The following is a 24,255-nucleotide window of genomic DNA, read 5'->3' as shown; positions in this document are numbered from 1 at the left end:
CATTGCGACGTTGTGGTTACCCTTGTATGCTGAATTTTTTAATTTTTTTTTGTCAAGGATTCTTCAGACCAGTAATGCATATATGGAGTAGCTCTGGAAGGATCAAATATGAAACCAACAGAGTTGAGTCGGAACCATGGGCCCAGTAATGAATCAAAATGAGATCTTGGAATTTGGAAATTTAGGAGTGCGCCAAAATGGCACCATGCACAATAATAATGGGTCCTACTTAGCGACCGAGCTACGCAAAAGTTTCAAAGCAAAAAAAGAGAAAAGAGTAAAAGAACCATTCCAGTGTCGGCCTCAGCAGTTGTATTTTGTGCAACTCATTTGCTTGTGCTCTGAAGGTTCTAGACCTTTTTTGTATGATGAGGCTGATGCATGTGGCACAGTGGTATCCATCAAGTGGCTTGACACGGGAGCAGCGAAATAAGGATTAGCATTCGTTAATCTACGAAACATATGCACTGCGAATCGAATCAATCTTCCCTAGATCCATATTAATTTCGAGGAAATTTGACTCTGGCATTAGATATCATCATGGTGGGTCAAATCACCCGAGATTTCAGCATGATCGTCGTCTACCATATTGCATGTTCTAGATCCTACAAGGGAACCCTGTGCATTGACTGGATGCCGGACAGTCCGGACAGCATGGCTCATTGATCTAGCTCCGAGGATCGCTGTGAAGTTGTGCTTGTTGAACTCGCAGACGAGCTGAATGCGAAACCCAGCGATACAACTTTTCAGCGAAACTGTCAGCAACCTTGTGCGTTGGTAATCGAATGCAATCACTGATATATCATCTCACTTTGGACGATCCATCCCAAGTCTTCGTTCTATCTTTTTGCTTGTCAGGCATAAGCGCATCCGAGTTCTTCCCGGACCTTGCGAAAACAAGCTTTCGAATGCTGATATTCGACATTCGGGAAAGAGCGACCAACTGTCGTAGACTGGGAGCACCAGCGGGAAAAAGGACGAAAAGCGGTGATCCCTGCGAGCCATCCGGCTTGAACTTTTCGTGAAACATCTGTTTTCCCTGAAAAAGCATTTGCTTGAATGTACGCTTGTATATCGCTCGGGTGATCTTCTCGATAGGAGGCGACAGTCGAGTTATGTCAGCCAGTGTTTCCGAGGGCTCAAATCCAAGGCTGAGGTACGAAACTCTCATTGAGTGCAAGAGCGCCATGGCAGCAACGATTAACAGATCGGTGATCCCTCTGGGTGCTCCAGGAGCTGCAATGCAAGGGTCAATGTGGTATCCTTGGTTGGCACCAAGATGTCGGATGGCCGCGAAGCCGTTGGCTACACCGTCTGGGCCTCTGGTGTAGATGTACATCATCAACGCCGGCATTGAAAAAGGGTCATACACCGTGATGAAAGCCTTTGCGCCGGCAGCACGATTTCGCTTCTCACGCCATAAGTCATAAACCCTGACCAGTTCCCTCTGCACGTCCAGATCCTCACCCTGCGCCGGTACGTATAAACCCAAAGAGATGTTGCCTTTGCTCGGATTGAGCAGTTGCTTGCTTTGTACGATGATGCGTTTCCCCACTCTCTCGTTCAACACATCATTGGTCATGGGATTGAGCACGCGCTCGGTGCCGAATTGCATGGTCGTCCATCCATGTTCCTTAGCGTAGTCGGTAAACACTTCGCTGGCACCGATGAAAGCGATACTCCAGCCGGGTTTCCTCCGGTACTCCTTGAATTCTGCGAGGACATTGGCGAACCAGTCCGGCTCGCACAGGGGATCGCCCATGACCAGAGCAACTTTGTTATGCACTTTGAACGACAGAGCAGCAGTGTGCGCTCTATTCACGAAGAATTTGTACCTAGGATCGAGAACACTCATGTGGGAGACCCGCCCGTACCTTGTCGCTAATTTCTCGATGGCACGAACAGCTGCGAGATCTTCAAGTGTGAATATAGCCGCAGATGCCTGACATGTGCTTTGCGAAGTTGGTCTTGATATAGGTTGTTTGCTTCGGGAGGGTACGGAGTGCCGCCAGCCGGGCAGCTTGGTGCTTTTTGTCCGTGGCACACATTCTTCACCCTGGACAGCATCATGGAGAGTGTAGCTGCTACCGCTACTGATGCTAACAGATGAAACACCCACAGTATTTGTCGGATGATCAAGCTGACGACCCAGGATTTCACTGATCTCATCCAGCAGGAGGGTTTTCTTCGTGGCTGCCTGCTTCTGTGTATAACGCTTGCATCGCTTCTCACCCGTCTCCTTTTTCGGCATGGAATAAAGATGAGAAATTGACTGCTCTACAAATAGCAAACCAGGATCAGGGCTTCGTTGAAATGCGAGGTGTAATTCACGACCGGTAACTGACATATGTGACTCTTAGGATGGCGGGCGCGAATCAAGTCTTATATTCGCTCTTTCTGGTTAGAAATCCAGTGCCTCCCTTCGTCCAGGAACTCTAATTTCCAGACTGCGAGGCGCGACACGCGGGGTATGGTAGGCAGTCGAGTTCTCCGGATATGGATTGGTCTATGGGAGTAGTAAGCTTCGTGGCAACAGGTCCGTCTGTGGAGTTCCTATGGTAGTTCTGTAAATGGCTCAAAGCTTGAGACCCTGGGTACGTGAATTGACGCAGACTTGAACGTCCTACTCTAGTAGGGCAGTGTAGCTGCCACGGTGGCCAATTACAGGCATCTGAAGTGCGACTGGGAGATGCGGATGTCTCCTACTGTGCTTCATAACTCTCAAATATATAAGAGGGAAAGGTCAAGTATCAGGCCGAGCAAAGGCCGTTGAGGGGTCGTCAAGAGGACTGTGGATTTTGGGCCCTGGGAGCGAACGGGCAATTAAGGTATGGCCAAGCATCTCTGGCACCTTGTTGGGCACCTTGGCAATTACTAGGTAGTTACTACATACAGTACTGTTGCAATTGTATGGTTGACTAACGGGACGTGAATTCACTCTGACCTAGGCCGTTCAAGTCCAGGGTGCAGCATACCTCTCACGTCTAAGTACTTGAGCTGTTCTATGATCCGTGGGCCAAGCACGTCCACACCAAAACCATGGATGTGGGCATACGTAACGGACGAAAAAGAAGGGTAGGAAATGATGCCCTTTTCGGCAAGTGTCTTTGGCCCTTGTTCTCCGTTCTAAAGGGAAGCAGGCTTGGAGCTTGGAGCTTGGACCCTGTAGATGCATGCGGGATCTATATCTTCATTTTACCAAAGGATTCATCATTGTTGTCTTAGGATTGGACAGAAGGAGACTGACGCATGTAGCAACGGAACAATCACCTCTATTCCATTTTGAATAGAGAGGTACCGGCAGTGACATTATTCTCTGCCTGCATTCATCGACACGTCATAGCCGGTCATAGCCGGCTTCTGATATCAAAACCGTGGGATAAGAGAAACTCGGGGCTCTCTCGAATGACTCCGCCACACAACGTACCACAGCGAGCAAGACTGAAAGTATAGGCCAGCTAGCTCAAACCAAAAACTTTTTGAAGACTTAAGGGTTAACAGTGGCATTCAGCCTCGCTCCCTTTACCAAGGACAGCAACCTTTCATTATCTCATGTTTCGAAGAGATCTGGCTGCCTATTCTCAGTGAACATGTTAGTGTGTCTGGTCGCAGTATGAGTAAATAAAATGGACCAGCAGAAGAATGTACAACGTTCAACTGACGGCCTGTATCTATCCACATGAGCTCCGGATTCAACTGTAGAAGCCAACCAGCTTTAAAACACAAAAACGTCCAACCAACAGACAACAGAATGGTATCATAGAAAGTCAAAACTCAAGCCGGAAGAGAAACCATACACATAATCAGCCTCATATCTCTCTCGTCCTTCTCTCCCTCACCACCTCCTCCCTTTTCACCTCCCGCTCTACATCCTCCAGCCGTCCCTCCCATTCAGCCCAGCACTCGCCGCTTCCCACCAGCCCAACCTCATACCAGCGCTGCAACACCCGCGCAGTCCGCACGCGGAGCTCAGATATCTGCCTCGCCTGTTCCTCCTGGGTACGAGCCAATTGATCGAGACGCGGCTGCAGCTGGACGAGCGACGCCGACGCCTGGGCGTCCGGGACGGGCAGGTCATTTAACGAAGTGAGTCTGGACGCGGTCTCGGGGAATGCGGACGCGTACGAAAGGACAATCGAGGCGAGGTTCTGGGTCGTCAGGTTCTCCGGGACGGATTGCGGAGGTGTAGGGCGGAAGAGGTCGGGGAAGCGATCGTCTGAATCCGGTCCTGTTAGTTTGGTTCATCTGCAAGATAGAGAGGAGGAATGCGTACGGAGCTGTAGAACATCTCGTACAGCGGGGATATTCCTGCTGAGGTTCTCGAGGTCCTTTTCTAGACGTAGGAGGCGTCGCGAGACCGTGTCGTCGAGGGCGGCTGGTTTGGCGGGCGCGGTTGGAGTGCCCGTCCAGCTTGCGTCGCCTGTGAGGAGGTAGGTGAGTCGTTGGAGGCGAGCTTCGAGAAGCTCAATCGTGGCTCCGGCTACCGCGTCATTTTCGAGAGCCATTCTACAGGAAGCAGGTGACAATTGATGCTTGGGCTATGCGTTTTGGTTCTTGGAGCTAATGCTCTGGTGATGGTGGTGAATGGGTCTGGGGGTGCAAACAAAGCATACAAGCAAGACTCCAACTGGTTATCTGCCTTCTGCCATACACTATCTATCGAACTCATGAATGTTTATGACTTTTCGGTGTGTGTGGTTTAATGTACTGTTATTTATCGACAGGGAATAAACAAGGCAAACGCCAAACTAAACATTGAAACGTCATCCTAGAAATTGCAGAGTCCTTCATTGCGCATAGATTGCAGCAGGTATCGAGCGCAGCCCCTTCGCGTCAAGTCGACTGACTATAGACCTACAGAACTTGATATATCCCTCCTGACCCCTCCCACACTCTCTGAATGAGTCATAAGCCACCTTGAGAGGAAAAACAGTGGAAGCCGGTCCGAAGAATTTCAGTTCATCCTGCAGCAGGTACTCCATACTGTGGCAGATCCGCTTCGACAGAGTAAGAACCTGGTTCTGCTGGTATTCCACACTGCAGAACTTTGCGGGTATACAAGCTTCCAAAATATTGCTAAAAGTCGCCCTGAGTTTGTCAATCTCCTTGAGACAAACGATGCGAATAGCCCAGAGGTGGGTGCACACATTCGCCATGGTAACGCACGGATACCAGAGAGTGTGCCCTGTAATGCCAGGGTTAATCGCTTGTGATGGGTGTTCTCCTTCGGACGATATCTCGTATGGGGCACCTTCTTCGCGCTCCAACATTTGCTCCCATTGCTCAAGTCGATCGATCCACTCCACAAAAGCGAAACAAACTTCGCTGACATTGTCAGCTGAGCCGTCGTCTGGGTTAGCCATGAGTTGGTCAACCGCGTGCAAGTAATTCGGGATAATTGCGACTCCACTCAAGAAGTCCTGCATGAGCGACGTGTTAGAAAATGCAAAAGGTATAGATGCCCATTGCTTCTCAGCAAGAAAGGTTGGCTCGCGAAAGCGAAATGCGTCGATGACCTTAACGTGCGTCAGACATCTGATAATCTCTATCTAGACACTAACCATGAATCATCATACTAACCAGGAGAGGTCGGAACCCTACGAAGAGCTTGTGCAGCAACCCGGCCTGGTAATGATTAGGTCCATGGGCTTTCATCAATTGACCCACACCTTTGATGTGGGTTGAGATTCCCGGTCCCATTCCCGGAAACATGCCCTATATATGAATATTTCCAGATTAGCACCGCTCTGCTACCCTTCTGAAATAAAGTTTCTCACCTCAGCTAAGCTCAGACACATGATAGAGGCGGCTAGTTCTGCATTGAATGGCTGGCTTATGGCCGCCAACTGCCTTCTCAATGCACAAATTGCTGCAGAATAAACCGTTGTAGCGTCTAGTCTCGAGACTTTTTGAGGATATTTATAGGAAGCAATCGCAAAAGCCAGTGCTTTCAGCGAGAGGAAGAAAACGCCTTCCTGACTCGAGGTATTGGCAAGACGCGGGAGAACCTCAACCCAGGAGCCGCAGATCCGTGAGCAGCCATTGTTATTCGAATCATCAGACAGACAAGGAAGGTCATCTTTTGGAATGTAGTTTTCGACCACAATAAAGGCCAGCTCTTCAGGTGAAGCTGAAATGATATCCGGAATCTTTATAGTAGCGAAACTACGCTGAGAAGCGGCGTCAGGCGAGATCTGCAACGGAGTTGTACTCTTGACCGATACTTGGCATGAATGTGACCCGCCAGTAGCTCCATTCTGCGAGATCTGATTTTGATGCGATGCCTCAGTTGAAGGTATGCTCTGCTGGACGAACGTCCACTCCTGCGGGTAACCTGGACACTTGCGCCCAGTAAGTGTGCACTGGCTGCATTCCGGGTGCTTCCCATCGCACTAAAAGGTAAGAGCTATGGCATTTGCTTATATCCATTAAGAGATCATGCGAATCTTACCCCTAGTTTCCTCTGTCTACAGTTTCCGCATACTGACTTCTGCTTGACTTTCATGACGTTATCCACAGATCGAGGACATCACTAGGCCAGATAAAATTCTGTCGATCAGTAACCAACACTTTTAGTCATAATTGTAATGAAACTAGATGAACCCTGAGACATCTGTCACTCCGCGCATAGAATGTAGTCGGAATCCCACATGGCATTCCGCATGAAAGGCGTGCATGAGCTGATGGATTATGGATGCCAGTTGGCCACCCACTAACCGTATTTGGTTGACAGTGTTTGTCAATTGAGTCGGTCAAGCTACAAACCAAACCATTTACGAAGGCACGATGTCATCACGACAGTAATTTTTGAATATCGGAAGAAAGAGCTCATAGTCCCCGAGCGTCTTGTCATGCAAAGCTTACATCTATTTAAAAGGGTGCGGCGCTTGTGCGAAGCTCCTCCGGGAAATGGCTACTATAATCTGTATAAACACCAGCGCCTGAAGCATACTCGGTGACTTTATGAACACCCAGAGCATCATTTTATTTCCACATGAATCTTCGAGTCGGCACTCGCTTCCTTCTGCTACCAGACCAAGCAAGAAATGGTCTTTGCAAGCCTCACAAGTTATCTGGACATCACCTTTGTCGGAGCCGCAACGGCCATCATCGACATCGATGGCGTAACCTTCCTCACAGACCCCACGTTTACCCCAGCAGGACGGAATGGGACACAGGAATCGCCCTGCTCTAGAACTTTGAGCCCCAGGGCTTAGGCTTAGAAGCTTCCGCCTCCGCCGATCGACGCCATCCAGCTCAGCCACGAGGACCACCCAGATACCTCGACTAGTTTGGCCGACGCGTCCTCACGGCCGCAAAGTCTTGAACACAGTTAACGGTGCGGAGAATCTGGCGAGTCGCCCTGGTGTCAAGGGCATGAACCTTGGGAAACCACCACACTAGCCGCGGGAGGAAAGGTATGTTTGCTTTCGCTGTTGTGCCGCTGCCGACTGGGTCACAGCCCATATGGACGGCGAGTCCAGTGCAGGCTGTTGCAGGCGCTGAAATCTGATGTCCTTGTTCCAATGCACTATGAGTCTTTTCGCGTTACTCAACTTGGAAAGAAACTTGCGCAGGCCTTTGAAGCTGCAGGTGTGCAGCACAAGTCGTGTTGCTTTACTCCGGGCCAAAGAAAAAAGTTTTGTAGGATTGTCAGTTTCATGTGCACACCACGTCGACTGAACATAGCACTGTGTTGTAACAATACCGTGGATTGACTCCTAGATTTCTCGATCAAGTAGATCTGTTTCATCAGTCATGATTCGTCATAGTTGAAAATAGTCTATCGCATGCAGAGTAACCCTCTCGTTTTAGGCGTGTTCTTTAATCGTTCAACCACTTGCTCTCATCTATGTTGAGTCCATAGTTCGGGATGGTTGCACAGCCCCAGCTGCGCTCAGTATACCCGGTCTGCCCCTTTCCTGCATCTCCTGCCCAGATTCCATCTCATCATCGAAAGACGGAATCTCATAGTCAAATACATTCACTTTTCTACTGGCTGACGGATCGGAAGCCGCCAGTTGGTGGCCTTGTCCCTCGAGTCGAGACGGAGACTCGCCTTCACCAGAGGCGGTGTTTGCATTTGAAATTTGCCCCTCCATGGGATCTCCAGCGGCTGCTTCATCAAATTCCGCTTCGAATGCCTGATTATCCGCATTCACAAAGGCCTATACTCTGGTCAGCCGAAGATTCCACACACCATCATTAGGGTTGCCTTACTTGAAGTTCGGCCGGTAGGGGATTAGCCTGAACGCTCATCGCATTAGAATTGGCATAGACGAGAAGGACATTTTTGGACTCTTCGCGAGCAGCATGAAGCACTTCAATTTCTCGAACTTTGCGCGCAGTATACCCGACGACATCGGCAGTGCTTGCTGCAGCCTTTCCATCTCGATTGGTCTCTGCCTGTCGGGCCTTTGCATCGTCAGTAGAGAAGCTTATTCGCCACCATTGCCACTGATCGCCTGCGCTAGGCTGTAGATCTGTCGCTTGCTCAGAGTTGTGGGATGTGACGGGTTTGAGGACATAAGTTATATGTGGCTCAGTACACACGCCGCGCAAAGAGTACCGATGTTGCGGTGGCTCTGTAGGTGATTCTGACGGTTCAGTGAGGAACTTGGAGTAGTTCCGAAGCGTTTCGACAGCTTTCTGTTTCCTGTTCTCCAATTCTGCAATGTACGTTGTCAGCTTAAGCAATGGAAACAGAACTTGTAAACTACCTTTCAGCTTGTCTTCGATTTTGCTTGAGAGATCTCTCAACTCTCCGGCCAATCGTTGCGCCTCGGCGTTTGCTGCTTCCGGTGTCAAAGTCAAGTCACCTACTCCATTGGCAAGACTTGTGGGCAAAGTGAAAGAAGCAGCAACGGCGGCTTTCTCGAGTATCTCCCTAGATCCAAGCCCTCTATGAAAGACCGATTCCGAGACAGAGAAGCGATTCATCAATGTTTCCAACTTGTTAATCTCTTCGTAAACTTGTAGCCGTCGCGCACGAAAATCACGCGCCAGGTCCTTGCAAGTGGCGAGGTACCGATCCGGGTAGAAGACCGCCGGTATCTTCACATCCACAGATTTCCCCGAGTCGGAGCTATCCAATTTGATCATCAAAACTTCGGCCACATGTTCCAGCCACACATCATCTAGCTCTTCCCCTGGTCTGTCGGACCAGATGGTCCGATCGAGCACATCGTAGAGAGTTTGACCATGATCGGGCTCCACGAATGGGTCAAGGATAAAGAACTCTTTTTGGATTGGCGTGTCATACACCGAAAGGGGACGCTTGAATGCGGTTGACGAGAACACGGTTGCCAACTGGTTTCCCGGATCCGCTCTGACGGCGGCTTCCTGCCATTTCTCCAAGAATTGACTGATGCCGCTTTCAGAGTCATAAGATACCATGCTCTTCAGGCTCGAAAGAGCATCGACGCTACCGAATGCGCGGTTTGTCGCATCTAGAAAAGCAACAAGTCTTTGAGTTTCGTAAAGGATGTCGTCCCAGGCCGTGTCACCGTCTTGCGCATCTTGCATTGTAACTATCTTAGGCAAATTGATCGGCTGACCATTCCACCACTGCGGATCATGACCGTACTTTGGGAGGACCTTATTTCGTAGAAGAAGAGCCTCTCGCGCCAAAGGAATTGAATGCAAGATAGTCAGCAGCCCACCCAGGTACAGATTATCCTGGGATGGGCGAAGGAACGCCGGTTCGTCTGCTACTCTTCTGCGGTCCGCGGGGTCCGGGCTGATGATGATCTCTCGCGCACTGGAATTGAAAAGAGTCATTGCCCATGCGCCTTCATCGTAGCGATCCCGCGTGGCTTTGCCGAAATTCGATTGATTTACGCTGGTGATTCCCATCTCTTGATGCCCCAGGTTCTGGTTCAATGACATCGCCACTGCTTCCTGAAGTTCACGCTCCTCCTGTTCAGCAAGTGTCATTCCTGTTGCCTCCGCTACACCTAGAAAACCACCATGTCAGCGAAGCGGCGCATCCATCCTTAATGAAGCACCCTACCTGCAGCGCTGTGGGCAGGGCCCGTTTTATGCCCTTGGTACTCCGTGGCCTGTGCTTGTTCATTCAAATTCGACATCGACGGGGGGCGCGAAGGAGGAACGCCAGAGGAGGTTCCGACAACAGGGTCTGACTGTTCAATCTGGAAGGCTGCGAGGCAGGACTGTTAACCGAGCCGCTATGCTAGTATCCGGTGGGCGTTGGTATGGACATACAGGGTACTCTCTCGTCATGTTGAAAACTACTTGGCTAGAGCGTAGCAAGTCCGCGGTCAGTCTCAGTCTCATAAAAGCTCAATCATCTCCAAGAGTCACCTCTAATTGGGGCGGAGTCGGATCTTCAAAGTATGCGTTGATAGCTTTATTCGAGTTAAGGTCGTTGGCCTGCAGAGTATCTGATGTCAGCGTGCAAAGTATAGAAGGGTAGCCTTGATATCTGCTTACCTTCAGAAATCGTATTGCATGCTCCCGCGATGTGCTTGTGAAGTTCACAAAGTTCGTTATAGCTTCCTCTGACGGTTCGGAGTCCATGCCGTAGCTCGCACACAGAAACTGTAGAGGATTGCAGAGAAAAATTGGCGATGAGGGCAACCAGAGTCTAGTAAAGAGCAATGAAATCAGAAAAGAACGAGGACTCAATCAAGGAGCTACCTTAGTAAGTGGGGAGTTGTCTGTTTGGATGTCTCCAGTTAAGCTTCCCCACCACATGACATCCGTCAGCCAAGCCCACTTCCTTAAGGGAAGCCTGGATTTACAAGGAGTCACATTCACACAGCTAACTCTTTCGCATCAAGAAACAAGGAAAATTCCAGTAGAATGAAAGAAACGATCAAAGAATCGTTCAGTTTCGGGAAAATCCATAAAACCTAGACTGGAACGCGATTATAAGAATAGGAACAAAGGAGGTTCTTTTCACTGTCCTTATGGACGTGAAGGGTACTCAAAGAACCATGTGAATGAAAGATGTTTCAGATGTCACAATTCCAAGGATCATAGTCAATCTTTTATTTTTACTTGCAATATTATGCACCATAGGAGTTGGCATTTAATCCCTTGTGGTTTCTCCCTCAACGCTCGCTCAACATCTTAGTTGTTGATACAGCTGGCAGTCAAACAACATCAAACCTCGTCCTCTTTCTGCAATATTTCATCAGCTTCAATTTCAAGGCTTCAGGTAAGCAACAAGGCACAATGGCAGAGAAGAGACGAGCGCCCGACGACTATGTGGAGGATCTGACAGAACGACCTGAGCCCATGACGTCCAAGAAAGTACGATTCCAGCTTCCTCGGAATGAAGAAGGCCTTCCTGAGAAAGACGTTCCAGCTACAGACGCTGATAACGAGCTGATGGCAAGATTGCGTGTAATGCGTGTGAAGGAGCTGGTTCACGATATTCTGGCTGCGATGTACTACGACATCCATCAACTCTGCTGGCTTCGCAATCACCTCATGCAGAACCGTATCAGACGCTTTCCGGACCTACGTTTCTACAAAACTCAACACCAAGAAGCAACCTGGCTATTAGACAGAGCTATTCGCCAGGAAATGCTTGCGAAGGTAGGCCAGCCAAGCGGTCACGATTGGACTTACACATCGAAGCAGGAAACACACCGTGTTGGCCAATTCATTCGACAGTTTAATTGGAGGATGTTGGCCATATGCGCGCTCTCAGAAGCCTTCCGGTTGGCACTTTATGCAGAAGATCAAGTGGTCTGGGCAGTTTTGATGCTCAAGATCAGGGAAAACCGGACCAGCATTGACCTCTTTGCGCAGTCGCGAGGCTTGGACTGGCAAGGCCAGCTATTGAAACATGCGGACAAACAGATACCGGGGCTCCAACAAGCACTGATTCCGAGGCTCGATCTGGCTCAAGAGCACTTTCATCATATAGTCATTGCAAATGGCTCTCTTCGAAGGCCTCTGTACGAAGAACACAACCAGATCAACATCGAGCAAGGGAATATATTCAATCCCAGCTACTTCAAAGACAAGAAAGACCCCACGATTCGCGTTCCCGACCGCGACGGACCTTGCGATCTCTGTTATGCAGAGCGCGAATGCAATTGCAGGATATCTCGCCCGACTCTTGCAACGCTTTTGGTTGAACTTGTTAACTACCCTCATAAAGGAATTGGAGTACGGGCTCTGGCCCGATTCAAGAAGGGAGACATCCTCGACGAGTATGTCGGGGAGCTTCGGCCTGTAGACTACAAGGATGATCGTGTATACGCTCTGCTGCACGAATCCAAGATGGATGAAGGTCATCCACTTGCTTTGATATCGGCGAAACGGTACGGTAATTGGACTCGGTACCTCAATCACTCTTGCAAGCCGTCGACAACGTTTCTCAAGATGACCGTTGGCAAGAAAATCACAGTTGCTGTCCAGGCAGTCAGGGATATTGACATTTTCGAGGAGATTACTGTTGATTATGGCAAAGGCTACTGGAAGAATAGGAAGTGTCTTTGCGGGGAACCTGGTTGTCTCTCGCAGGATGCCACCGAAGAGAAGACTGAGGCTTGAATTCTCATCAACTTTTCTCGTTAGTCCATTGATTGTGTACTTTACAGCACTTGTCATGTTTGTGTGGTTGGGATTAATGTTCAAGCACCACTGTTATTCGGATAGAACCGAGCTGCTACTCAGAGGTATGTAATAATCAAGTTACAGGTCTGGTATTTATTTATTTGCTTTGGTTTACGGAGTACTGCTTCGGCTAGCCTCGGACTCCACCAAGTGGGACCTCAATGCCTCCAGATAGTCTAAGTCTAGTGACTCTGGCTTACTCCACTAGGATGAAGCCATTATGCTGCCCCGGAGTAAACTAGTCTACTCGACACAGAGTACCTAGTCGTTCACTAGTTGTCAACAAGAGGTCGATGCTTTCCTCGGAAATAGTGACCTCTCATCAACCCCGCATTTGCTGCAGCCGGCACGTGCGGGGAAAGCATTAAGGGAGCTTCACCCACTATGAAACCAAACAGCCAGGCACACTCTCTCAATCCTTGCATGATTCAAATGAACCAGTATTGCTTGTTAGTATCCTTTTGAATTCTTAAGGAGGAGCCTTTCAATCGAAGTGAACAGAATAGAGAAGCATTGTATCTTGCTAGCCCTCAGGACAGACCCGGAGGAAGGGGTCGTGTACAGGACAGCTGAGGGCCCGATTCACTGTGGCCTCGGATTCTATACTCGTCTCAGCTCGCGAGAGCTATGAACTATCGATAGCATGCGCATGTTTACCGTGCGTCGCGCGGGGATTCTCCCTCGTCAAAACTGGGGGATTGGCTTCCCCTTGAGGGCTCTCCAGAAAGTGCCGTCAGCACGACGAGGGCTGCTCACTCAGAGCTATGCTTGTGGACCAAGAGAGGTGAGTACGCATTATGGGATTAATAGTGAGTATCTGAAGCAGGCTGACATTACCTCGATATTAAGCCACCTTTGATTGACTCTACTGTTGGAGACCACTTCGCCAGTATTGTCAGCCAATATGGCGATGAGGAAGCGTACGTGGACTGATCTTGCAGGTCGATCATGCTAGACTTGAGCAACATGACTGACTCTCGTGCATTTTAAAGTGTCATATCAAAGCATCAGAATCACAGATTGACCTACGCCTCACTCGATGCCAAAAGTAATGCCCTTGCGCGGGGACTGGAATCCGTGGGTGTACAGAAAGGGAACCGTGTCGGCATCATGCTTGGAAATTCCTCGGAGTATGCCATTGTATGTCGTCTTCTTCTAGCCACTTCCCATGAGCTGCGTTCGTTGCTGGAGATTAATCACATTTGAGTCTTGCAGGCAACCTATGCATTGTTCAAAGTCGGAGCCATCCTGGTATGTTCCAACATGAACGGCCGATTCCGATGAACAGTTGTCCGCTGAACCACGCCTTTCAGGTACCGCTTAATCCTTCTTTCAATGCAACTCAAGTCATCTCGGCGTTAAGTCACCTTGGAGCCGCCCATTTGATCATCAGTGCCGAGTCCAACTTACCGCGGAAAGACCCCCGGAGCAATGTCCCACTACTCAAGCACCTTGTTCAGGATCTCCACACAGGAAGATTAGAGTCCGCAGTGGTGCCTTCACTGAAGAACGTCATATTTGTTGACAACTCTTCCGGCAGAGTCAATTGGTCCGACTACAGGAGCCTGACGCCTTTCACGTCCGTCATGTCCGACAATATCGCTGATGCGAATCCATTGGCGCCTCAGGACCTCTCGCCTCACGATATAGTGAACATCCAATTTACATCAGGCACCACGGCCATGCCCAAAGCAGCATGCCTGAGCCACCGCTCAATCTTGAATAATGGTGCTCAGATTGGTGATCGAATGCGGTTGACCGCAAAGGATATTGTATGCTGTCCTCCACCTTTGTTTCACTGCTTTGGATGCATTCTGGGCTACATGGCAACTGCTACTCACGGCTCCGCCATTGTATTCCCCACGGAATCCTTCAACGCCCGTGCCACTCTGAAAGCCGTGCAGGAGGAAAAATGTACAGCCCTATATGGCGTGCCTACCATGTTCCTTGAAGAGCTCGGCCTGCTTCAGGACGGTGAAGTAGAATATAAAGGGTTTGAGTTTCTCCGGACAGGCATCGCTGCTGGTAGCAGTATTCCGGAAGCGCTCATGAAGAAGCTGCATAAGGTCCTTAATCTCACAGAATTGACCATCTGCTACGGCATGACAGAAACTAGCCCTGTCTCCGCCATGACAGCAACCGACGACCCGTTAGACAAACGGATTAGTACCGTTGGTAGACTGATGCCTCACGTTGAAGCCAAGGTTGTGGACCCAGCAGATCGAAGCAAGATACTCCCCATCAACACCCGGGGCGAGCTAGCTGTGTCTGGGTACTTACTGATGAAGGAGTACTGGGGCGATCCACACAGGACCGCCGAAGTAATGATCGCAGACCAAGAAGGGAAGATCTGGATGCATGTAAGCCACCCCTCCCCAAGTGGCGTTCCTAGACTTTAGGCACCATAAGGTAGCAGGACATCTGACCGAGGACCATAGACTGGCGATGAAGCCTCCATGTCACCGGATGGCTACATCACGATCACGGGCCGTATCAAAGATCTCATCATCCGAGGAGGCGAGAACATTCACCCTCTCGAGATCGAGAACTGTCTCCTTACCTGCCCCGGCGTGGCCGATGTGTCCGTCGTTGGTGTTCCAGACGAGAGATACGGTGAGGTGGTGGCTGCTTTCATCATTTGCAAGGAGCAGGATCGCAGGACAGTGACCGAGGACAAGATCAAAGAGTGGGTTCGCGAGCGACTGAGTAACCACCTCGGTAAGCATCTCCTGCCTTTTCATCTAGTGGCAAGGCATCCTACAATACATCGATATACTAACCAGAATTATCATGCTAATAGTTCCGAAATATGTGTTCTTCCTTTCACATTCCGATTCTTTCCCCAAGACTGCGAGCGGCAAAATTCAAAAGTTCAAGCTGAAGGAGACTGCCATCAGGATTTTGAAAGAGCAGAGCAATGCTAATTAGACCCTGGAGAGGAACCGAGGTTATTCTAGAACCTACCGAGTGATAACGATCGTTTTCCAATAGAAGGACTTGCAGGAGCGTATTTCTCGCATTGAACATCTTCTTTGCCATTCCTCAGTCATCTTTACCGTCATAAGCGCTGTCCTGAGTAGAACTCGAATAATCTGGATATCATTACAGAAATATCGACATAAGGCCTGAAATCCAACTATAGCAATTTCTCTGTACCGAGACAAAGCAAGTAGCCATTCTCAAAATTGCAGCCATTATATGCACGCGAAGCAAAGTCAATAGCAAGACAATATTCAAATCAGTTACACGTACAAACACGAGAGGATGACTGAACAGTCTGCAGAAAGATGGTCGAATAACACACGCAAGCATCGCGCTAGATATAGCGCTGGAAGAAGCCTTTCTTCGCTGGGGGCAGATGATTGTGAACCTTTGGATAAACTATGCCATCAACTTCCTCAAAGCAATTAGACGGCTTGCCTGGTTCGGGACAACAACATTCAATCCTCTTGACCCAGCGATCATTCATCACATCGCAGATGGTAGCCCGTCTCTCTGGGATAGGATGGAGCATCCGTAGGATAAGACGCCGAAGAGGTTTTGTGCGAAGATCCGAGAAGAATTTCCCGATTTTAGGATACACATCCCCTGTGATAATTCCAACCGGCTCGCTTCTCAAGAACTCTTCCCACCATTTGAGATAGCGAGAATACCCGGCGTCCTTTTCTTCTGCGGCTCCCCATGGCGTACCGCAGTGGAGCATGGCAAGGCAGACGATGGCACAAGACCATATGTCAAGCAAGCGTGGGTCGTAGCTTCCTGGGATCGAACGACGGTTAGGAGACCATAACATAAAGTAGCAAAGGGAGTGCAGGGGTACTTACGGTCTTCCGCCAGAACTTCTGGTGCAATATATGGCAGGCTGCCACAAACCCCAGGGCCACATTTGCGAATCTTACCAAATGCTTCCGCACATCCTCCGTCATTTGACCGCAAATCTCGGTGGAGCTCACTGAAGACTTTGGCGCATCCGAAGTCGGTGATCTTTAAGTGACTGTCTCCTGCCAAGAGCAAATTTTCTAGTTTGATATCGCGGTGCGCAATTCCAATGCTATGTAAATATGCGACGCCTTGGAAGAGTTGTTTGAACAGACACAGCTGACCTTCGAACGAAAGATATCGTTGTTGCACGATTGTAAACAAGTCCCCTTGACTGCAGTATTCCATAACATGAGACCAACGGCCTGCGTGGGAGCAAAGACGGACAGTCTCCACGATATTAGGATGACGCAGGCTCTTGGCGATGCTGAACTCCAGTTTGATCTTTCTGTCGTAAGCTTGCAGGCTCTCCTTGCGACTTCTGCGGAATTCCTTCACCGCATAATAGTGCTGCTTTCCGGGTCCTTTCCTGTGCATCAGTTTGACAGTAGCCGTGACACCTTTACCGATGACCTTGCCGCGCAAGCCAGGAATGATGCTGGTGTCGACAAATTCGTCACCAAGTTTGCAGCTATCAACTGTGAGAGCCTCGGGAAGAGTTGCATCTGCAAGCGGAGACTTGCCTTTCCCGTCCACTGGAATCGAAAAGCCTGGTATCTCGAAGTCGTCAGGGATTGTGCCCCATGTGCGAGATTTCGTGAGAATCAGAGAACTGTCTGACCGAGAAGCAAGGCGACGACCTGTCTCCTTAACTACGCCCGAAGATGATGACTCGCACTGTTCGTTGATATCTATGTTGAAGATGAGTTAGTAATTTGCAAGACATAATCTCAAGTGGCCGCACGAATTCGCGGGATGAAGGTTTACATACTATTGGCGTCGTTCTTAGTGGAGATGTTGAGGACAGAGTGCATAGCCGACTTGTGTACGTCATCAACTTTAGGGTCTAAACGACGAAATAGACCTCTGAGTGAGATAGATGCGAGGTTGAGCGGTTCTTGCTTGGGAGCCGGATTGCTAAATGACGAAGATGATGAATGGGGCTGGGGACAGCTGAAAACCGACTGAGGTGATGTCGAGGCTGTAGTCCCCGTCTTCGCAGTCTTCAATGTATCGATGGCTAAGGAGCTTCTTTCCTTCCCCGAGGGTCCGGCGTCATTCGTGTAGCATGGCACATCGTCAGATCTCTTATATGCCCGAGGACTGCAATTCAAGCTGTCTGTTTCGGTGCTACGTTCAGAGCGTCCAGTATGGATACCCCCTGCTATGATCTGTTGATTTGACTCTTCAGAACAGAAGGGGTAATAATAGCCTGGCTCATGCCCTTGCACCACTCCTCTGCCAGAAGGCGAGGAACACTCAGACTGAGTCATGTTTTGTACTGTAGTTGCTCAAGAAAAGGAACAAACAGTAGCAGACTGATAAGGGAATGAGTTGAATAAATGTATTAAAGTATAATGTAGCGAAGTCTTGTTCTTTGAATGATCAGGAAAGCGCAAAGGTAACTGCGAGAGAGAAAGAGGTGAGGAAGGAGAGGAAAAGAGGGTGGGCGAAGTCGTGCCGCCGACTCGAGGACGTTATCTCATCATTGCACCGACACTTGGGAGTCATATTGCTTGCCTAAGGCACGACATCACGACATTATGCTCGAATTTCCTCATCAAAGATGCATGACTGACTATTCGGCATATATTGACGGAATGTGTGAACATAGCGCAATATCGATCGCTTTCCAGGAAGCGCATAAATCGGATATCTTGCTACCTGACTCGATGAAGCATGGAGTAGGTAGGTTGGAGTTAGCGAAAGGTAAGGCGCCGTGTATGATCTTTGTCGAGACGACGATTCTTGTCCAATGATCAGAGCGCAATCATAGTCCAGTGAATTGAGGTATCCATACTAAGCAAGCAATCAACCATCCGCTGGTCTTACCAAGTGAGCCTATGGGTAGGTAAGAAAGTTTCAGCGTTCTTCCAACTGGTCAACTCCAGGTATCGACCACCCACAGCAAGCCCTTAGATGCGATTATAGCGGTTCGTGGGAATAGAATACCCATACCATGCATTCAGAGGCCGCTTTCCTGGCTGTCGCCGCTGTCAGAAGCCCGGCGGCACCGATACAAGAAACTTCAAACTGCTGGAAGTGCATTCCATTGCTTCCAGCTTGAGTGGTTGAGTGCCAGTCTTGCGCGGACCTGCGAGCGGCACACGGATGTGGGAGTCACTAAGCCTGGCGATTTCCGCTCCTTGATTGATCGAAAACCCGCCGACTGCTCGAACTTCATTGTCAGAGACGGCAACTCAGGGTCATTAACCGCTCAAAAATCCTGTATGCCTGTCTCTCCCTGCAAGCGAGACTTGATATTCCCATCTTCAGTCCCCTCAACTATCCACTCAGGCTCTTCGTCGTCAAAGTAACGCTCCTGCTCCTCAGTCCAGTCATCGTATTCATCATTCTCGTCAACTTGCGCGTAGTCAAAGTCGCAGTCCTCCCCTTTCAGGAAACGCATCGTCATTTCCCAGCGCCAAAGCTTTTCAGCTTCCTCTTTGCTTGTGGGTATCTCGTCTGCGTCCTCCGCAATGATCTCCCCGCTTGGACCACGACTATAGCTGAACATCGCATGGGGGTTGGGATTATTGAGAGCATCAAGCTTGGCCTCCGAGCGTTGCAAGTCCGCTTGAAGAATACCGGAAAACCCTTTCGCTCTCCCTTCGGCTTCTCTTTCTGCAGGTGTTTGGAACCGGCGGATTAGTCGATCGTATAGCAACGGGTCTACAGGAGCTGAATATTAGCTTATGAGGCCTCTTATCCAAAGAAGCCATCAGTCTCTTAAGCAAAACGAGGATAGAGCAAGCGGACCGGCGAGCTCAAGGTCAGCGGAGAAGTACTCCGGATGCATGTCCAGATAGCGCTTGCGACGGTTTTTCACTCTCATGGCAGGGGACGGTTGCACTGAGCTGGACTTGACGTTCCGCTGTGCGCCGTCTGACTTCATCTCGAATCCAGTACCCTTGGGGAAATGAGGCATGTCTGCACATAAACCAATAAGCGGTGAGCTAACATATGGTGACAGAGAGAAATCAAGATGACGGAGTGGTGTTGAAAGAGCCAAAAGAGCCACCAGCAGCTGTTTTGAGACTAACCAGTTCGAGTAATTCCCAAGAAGCACTGCGGAACGCTGCGGGCGGGCAAATTCCCTTCGTCTCCGCCGCCGTCAGTCCAGCAGCGAATAACAGCCCACAGACGGCCAGACGATGGATATTCGGCATTCTATCTGAAAAGAGGTCATGTAAGAGCTATCTACTCCTGTTTGTTTCATATTTGCCATTCTGGTCCTTATATTGGGCCTCTTCTTTTCCTTTGGGCTGCCGTCTCTTATCGGCGTCTTGTTCGCATCTTTTACTGTTCAAGGGTCGAGCGCGATGCTATGATATTGAAATAACCAGGCCCTTACGTTGAAGCCTTGCAGACTAGCCGCAGCTGATTACTTCGACAGTTGGATACAGAGCCGAAACAGACACGTTGAAAGCTCGACATCATGTCTTCTCCAGGAGGAATGCTCCAGCACGTCAAGCTTGAGAAGCTTCTGCCAGGTGTGGCATTGCTGTTCCTCACTGCTTTCTATTCGCCTATCTTTCTCTTGACACTGTCACCGGTTTTTGGCTCTGCACCGTCCCATATCTTTCACGGGTATGGAGTAGCTGTCACTGCCGCTGCTGGCTGGTTCTTTAAGGACGTGATCCATCGGCTGTCTGGTCGCAGAGCAGTATATTTGGTCCCCGTTCTCGCATTCTGGGTGCCGACCATCCAGTATTTCATGTTTCACCAGAGCTCATCTTTCGGGAATCCAACCGGCCCGCTAATTATTGATATATTTACCTTTTACCCTCTGGTACTGGTTTCTGTGGCCTGTGCCGGGAAACTATTGCAGGCGGGCCTGAACATGAACCAGCATGGAGACCTGATGACAGAGCATATTCCCCTTCTCGGATCCTATGTTATCTACTCCGTAGGAGAACATTTCTCAAAAGCGTTTATCTCGAAGTTCATTGGCTTGACCTTCTTTCTGAGCCGTGGCGGCCTTCAATTGCTGATTGCGAGCTTCTATTCGGCTGCCATCCCATCCAAATGGCTGATATTAGCCGTTCCATCTATCCTCTTCTCTCTCACGTCTAATGTGCACATGCCCTTCGGCCGCACAACTGCCGCTTTGAACTCTGCTATTCAAGTGGAAGGTTATGAACTTCTCGCTAGACAGGATTCTTCCACAGGGTACATATCTGTTTTGGAGAACTTGGAAGATGGCTTCCGAGTGATGCGGTGTGATCATAGTCTCCTTGGTGGTCAATGGACAAAGATGCCGCGCAATTACCATCCCGAGGTCAAGGACCCCATCTATGCTGTGTTTGCTATGCTCGAAGCCATCCGTTTGATCGAAACCGACCACGGCGAGGCGCGCGTGGATGCCAACAGCAAGGCTCTCGTCATGTAAGCAACCATGCCACGACGTCAAATTTGTGGAGGCAAGGCAGTCAGCTGACTGAACCTTTTTAGTGGACTCGGGGTTGGCACCACCCCCGCTGCGTTGATTACGCACGGAATCGAGACCACAATCGTGGAGATTGATCCGGTTGTGCATAAATTCGCCGCGGAATACTTCCACCTACCCTCCAATCACATTGCGGCTATTGAAGATGCTACAGTGTTTGTGAAGCGTGCCCAGGAATCCCCCAACCCTGCTCAATATGACTACATTGTCCACGATGTCTTCACGGGCGGGGCGGAACCACTCGAGCTCTTCACAATCGAGTTCATCAAGGGTCTATATGACCTATTGAAAGACGATGGTGTTATTGCCATTGTAAGAGCCACCCCTCCAACTCCGTCACCTCATCCACTGATAATATCCACAGAACTACGCCGGCGATATCTCACTTTACCCAGCCGCACTCACCGTGCGAACAATCAAGGCAGTCTTCCCGTCGTGCCGAATCTTCCGCGAAGACGCAGCGGCAGATGCCAAATTCGATTTCACCAACATGGTGATCTTTTGCAAGAAAAGCAACACGCCCCTTCGCTTCAGGGACCCAGTCAAGGCCGATTTCCTGGGAAGCAGGTCTCGTCAAAACTACCTTGTGCCCAAGCACGAGGTTGACCCAGCCCAATTCGACAAGATCGAGAAGGGCGGAAGGCGTGTTCTGGTTGCGAAAGAAACGGGCCGTCTTCATAAGTACCAGGATCGTGGTGCAATTGCCCATTGGGAGATCATGAGGACGGTCATGCCGGATGCGGTTTGGGAGAATTGGTGAAATGATTTATATACTTGTGTATGTATTACTATCAATCTTCTGAAAAGTCTCTTGCTTGCACAGCTTTATTGTGAAGAATCATCCGACGTGTTTTGAAAGCTCCGGCTCAGCCTTATGTTCATGAAAGTATGCGACGTATCATAAGCTTGAAAAAAAAGTCGGAAAGACGTGCTACCAATTTCTTTGCAGCTAGCCACCACAAGACGCGCACCTCGCAGATTCCCCCGAGACAATCCAACAGTAATTGGTGGTGGTGGTGGTGGTGGTGGTGGTCATATTATGATATCATTCGGTTGGATAAGATATAGCTCCGCAGATAGACAAAGGGAATATGTGCTAGTCAGATATGTCGCCCAACTCTAAGACTCCTAATCCACCGTAATGGCTATTCTGGTATCGAAAACAAAGAGCGTCGCCAAGCCGATATCCTCGATCCTTGGAGTATGTACTGAACGGGAACGATAAAAGTACAATTAAAAGGGCGCTCAACTCAACTCATCGGAATTCAAGCCGACGGGCTTCCACGCGGACTCGTTCCAGGTTTCTTGACTAAGCCTGCAAAGAAATTCGCCAACGCTTGATTGTGTGCCTTTTCATCCCCCGGTGACGAAACGACCTCTTTTCTCTGGGCTCGGCTAGCCTCTCTCTCCTGCGAACGATTAGCATAAACATTCGAAGCACATCTTCCTCCAAGTGGATTCGGGAGCTTACTTTGAGTTTCCGCAGCATATCGTCAGCGTCGACTTGGATACCTCCCATGTTGAATTGCACCGGCCCAATGTGCTCGTTGACCCGACCGTTATCTTCTAAAGGCGACATTTCAAGTTGAGGCACTTGTTTTGTGGCACGGTCCTTCTCATCTTCCAGCTTCAGTTGCTCCAGGACATCTAGTTGCTTGGCAAGGAAGCTCTGCATGTCCATTGTCTCCACTTCGATCTTGTTCGCGCTATTTTGGTTCCCGGGATGCGCCATCGCGGTATTGCGCTTCGGATCTGAGATCGTTTGTTCGAATATTGTCACAGCGCTGGTCCCGTCTTCGGCACCTATTGCGCTGTCGTCCTGAGGTTGATCGGCGATTCCAGTAAGTGGCTCGGGAGGATCCTGTATCTCAATGGACCAAGCAGTGGATACACCTTCCATATCAAAACCCTCTCTGATGATCCGAATCTTGCCCCATGAATCCCAATTCGGAGGCACCAAAATCTTGTCTCGATCAATCACATTGTGCTTGAGCGATTGTCGCTTCAATAAGGAATGTATTCCAAGGGACGAATGTATCAAGCTCTGCAGGGAGTTGGCGAGGAATGGGGTGGTATATATCAATGATGCGCCATCTGCTAGCGGTTAGCACAATTTCTCGAAGGCGTTTAGGAGAATGGCCACTCTCACGTTTCAAAAGAATGGTCCTCATAAACTGAAGGATGAAGTCAAACTCCTCCTCACGCCATCCGTGATCCTTCTCCAGTTTCTCGATCTTATCCGCCTGTTCAAGTAGCAATCAGCCCTGTCTGTTCCGTTCACCATGATCTAGCGCCACATACCCCTTGACAAACCACACACATGGGGATCCCAAGCCCTTCATCCCATTCACCAGGGCCGGGAGGTATCGTCACTGGTCCTCCGGAGCTGGCCAATCCTTGCGCTCCAGCTGAACCAAAATCCATGCCCCTTTTCCGGTCTTTCCATTCCGTCATGATCTCTTCCATTACAATCTTTGTCTCATCGTCAAGGGAGATGAGAACATGTCGCAGCAAACGAACCCATTCCCGCAACCTTCGAACCCATGTCCAGGGGTCTGACCAGTCGAGCAGGATTACGACTAAAGTTTCTGAGACTGATTGAGGAGTTAAGAGTGGCTTGAGGAGCGGTGCAAAAGACAAGGACGGTTCAGAAAGAAGATATGCAGAGACCCGAGCTAAGGTATCTGAGGCGAAAACGACTGGTTAGCCATCATCATGATCACAAGAGCCCGATCGATGGTAGCGCTGTGGGGTAAAGACTGGAGAAAGGCCGAATTACCTTCCTGGTCGGCATCCAGGACGTCATGATATGTGTATCCTAATGCGAATTGATTGGCGACTGGCGGCAACCTTCCCCTGCGCTTCTCGCTGATCAAAGTAGGATCCGAAGTGTCCGCGGATAATGTCTCTATAAACTCCCTCTGTGATTCGGGAGTTCCTCCTGAAGTGAATTTGATAGATCAGCAAGCCGGTTCAGAGCTTCAACTACAACCAAGGGATGATAGAGAACAAATTAGAAGCCTGCGCACCTAATATCAAAAGATTCTTCTCGGGCAAGCGCTTTCCATTTGCGACACTGTCCAGCATGGACGACCAGATGTTTTTCTTGGGGCCATCTTTACTTGACGGTCGACTATTGTTTCCAGACATTATGTCCAAGATCGACCCTCCTCAACCTGTGCTGACCATTCCAACTAGTTGAAGTCTTTATCAGAGCTCCGACCTGCTTAACG

At 49.6% G+C, this 24,255-nt stretch overlaps 10 protein-coding genes across 10 annotated transcripts; 3 read left to right on the top strand and 7 right to left on the bottom strand.

The window, feature by feature from the left end:
* Positions 1–802: 802 nt before the first annotated feature.
* On the bottom strand, positions 803–2,251 carry Aspvir_004291 (uncharacterized protein; the record flags this gene model as incomplete). The annotated part of the gene is made up of 1 exon (XM_043267522.1): positions 803–2,251. One exon carries the CDS (start codon positions 2,249–2,251, stop codon positions 803–805), a length of 1,449 nt encoding a protein of 482 aa, XP_043123457.1.
* A 1,558-nt stretch (positions 2,252–3,809) lies between these two features.
* Aspvir_004290 (putative nuclear distribution protein RO10) lies at positions 3,810–4,505 on the bottom strand (the record flags this gene model as incomplete). The annotated part of the gene is made up of 2 exons (XM_043267521.1): positions 3,810–4,216; positions 4,274–4,505. 2 exons carry the CDS (start codon positions 4,503–4,505, stop codon positions 3,810–3,812), a joined length of 639 nt encoding a protein of 212 aa, XP_043123456.1.
* Positions 4,506–4,787: 282 nt separating this feature from the next.
* On the bottom strand, positions 4,788–6,256 carry Aspvir_004289 (uncharacterized protein; the record flags this gene model as incomplete). Its single annotated transcript, XM_043267520.1, has 4 exons — positions 4,788–5,516; positions 5,581–5,715; positions 5,778–6,165; positions 6,225–6,256. The coding sequence occupies 4 exons, from the start codon at positions 6,254–6,256 to the stop codon at positions 4,788–4,790; spliced, it is 1,284 nt and encodes a 427-aa protein (XP_043123455.1).
* Positions 6,257–7,850: 1,594 nt separating this feature from the next.
* Positions 7,851–10,539, bottom strand: Aspvir_004288 (uncharacterized protein; the record flags this gene model as incomplete). Its single annotated transcript, XM_043267519.1, has 7 exons — positions 7,851–8,168; positions 8,221–8,669; positions 8,721–9,956; positions 10,013–10,159; positions 10,225–10,258; positions 10,324–10,392; positions 10,453–10,539. The coding sequence occupies 7 exons, from the start codon at positions 10,537–10,539 to the stop codon at positions 7,851–7,853; spliced, it is 2,340 nt and encodes a 779-aa protein (XP_043123454.1).
* A 660-nt stretch (positions 10,540–11,199) lies between these two features.
* Aspvir_004287 (SET domain protein) lies at positions 11,200–12,531 on the top strand (the record flags this gene model as incomplete). The annotated part of the gene is made up of 1 exon (XM_043267518.1): positions 11,200–12,531. One exon carries the CDS (start codon positions 11,200–11,202, stop codon positions 12,529–12,531), a length of 1,332 nt encoding a protein of 443 aa, XP_043123453.1.
* A 706-nt stretch (positions 12,532–13,237) lies between these two features.
* Positions 13,238–15,522, top strand: Aspvir_004286 (putative AMP-binding enzyme; the record flags this gene model as incomplete). Its single annotated transcript, XM_043267517.1, has 7 exons — positions 13,238–13,378; positions 13,444–13,514; positions 13,587–13,734; positions 13,810–13,845; positions 13,908–14,954; positions 15,033–15,312; positions 15,395–15,522. 7 exons carry the CDS (start codon positions 13,238–13,240, stop codon positions 15,520–15,522), a joined length of 1,851 nt encoding a protein of 616 aa, XP_043123452.1.
* A 388-nt stretch (positions 15,523–15,910) lies between these two features.
* On the bottom strand, positions 15,911–17,846 carry Aspvir_004285 (putative serine/threonine protein kinase; the record flags this gene model as incomplete). Its single annotated transcript, XM_043267516.1, has 3 exons — positions 15,911–16,353; positions 16,419–17,264; positions 17,345–17,846. The coding sequence occupies 3 exons, from the start codon at positions 17,844–17,846 to the stop codon at positions 15,911–15,913; spliced, it is 1,791 nt and encodes a 596-aa protein (XP_043123451.1).
* Positions 17,847–18,790: 944 nt separating this feature from the next.
* Positions 18,791–19,501, bottom strand: Aspvir_004284 (uncharacterized protein; the record flags this gene model as incomplete). Its single annotated transcript, XM_043267515.1, has 2 exons — positions 18,791–19,245; positions 19,333–19,501. 2 exons carry the CDS (start codon positions 19,499–19,501, stop codon positions 18,791–18,793), a joined length of 624 nt encoding a protein of 207 aa, XP_043123450.1.
* A 510-nt stretch (positions 19,502–20,011) lies between these two features.
* Positions 20,012–21,782, top strand: Aspvir_004283 (spermidine synthase; the record flags this gene model as incomplete). The annotated part of the gene is made up of 3 exons (XM_043267514.1): positions 20,012–20,961; positions 21,028–21,334; positions 21,387–21,782. The coding sequence occupies 3 exons, from the start codon at positions 20,012–20,014 to the stop codon at positions 21,780–21,782; spliced, it is 1,653 nt and encodes a 550-aa protein (XP_043123449.1).
* A 505-nt stretch (positions 21,783–22,287) lies between these two features.
* Positions 22,288–24,172, bottom strand: Aspvir_004282 (dynein family protein; the record flags this gene model as incomplete). Its single annotated transcript, XM_043267513.1, has 6 exons — positions 22,288–22,431; positions 22,494–23,116; positions 23,172–23,265; positions 23,324–23,706; positions 23,802–23,963; positions 24,052–24,172. The coding sequence occupies 6 exons, from the start codon at positions 24,170–24,172 to the stop codon at positions 22,288–22,290; spliced, it is 1,527 nt and encodes a 508-aa protein (XP_043123448.1).
* Between the last annotated feature and the right edge of the window lie 83 nt (positions 24,173–24,255).

This window comes from Aspergillus viridinutans (assembly GCF_018404265.1).
Source record: "Aspergillus viridinutans IFM 47045 DNA, scaffold_2, whole genome shotgun sequence".
Lineage (NCBI taxonomy): Eukaryota > Fungi > Ascomycota > Eurotiomycetes > Eurotiales > Aspergillaceae > Aspergillus > Aspergillus viridinutans.
The sequence above is the reverse complement of the archived record's forward strand: the minus strand, read 5'-3'. Positions and strand labels throughout refer to the sequence as shown.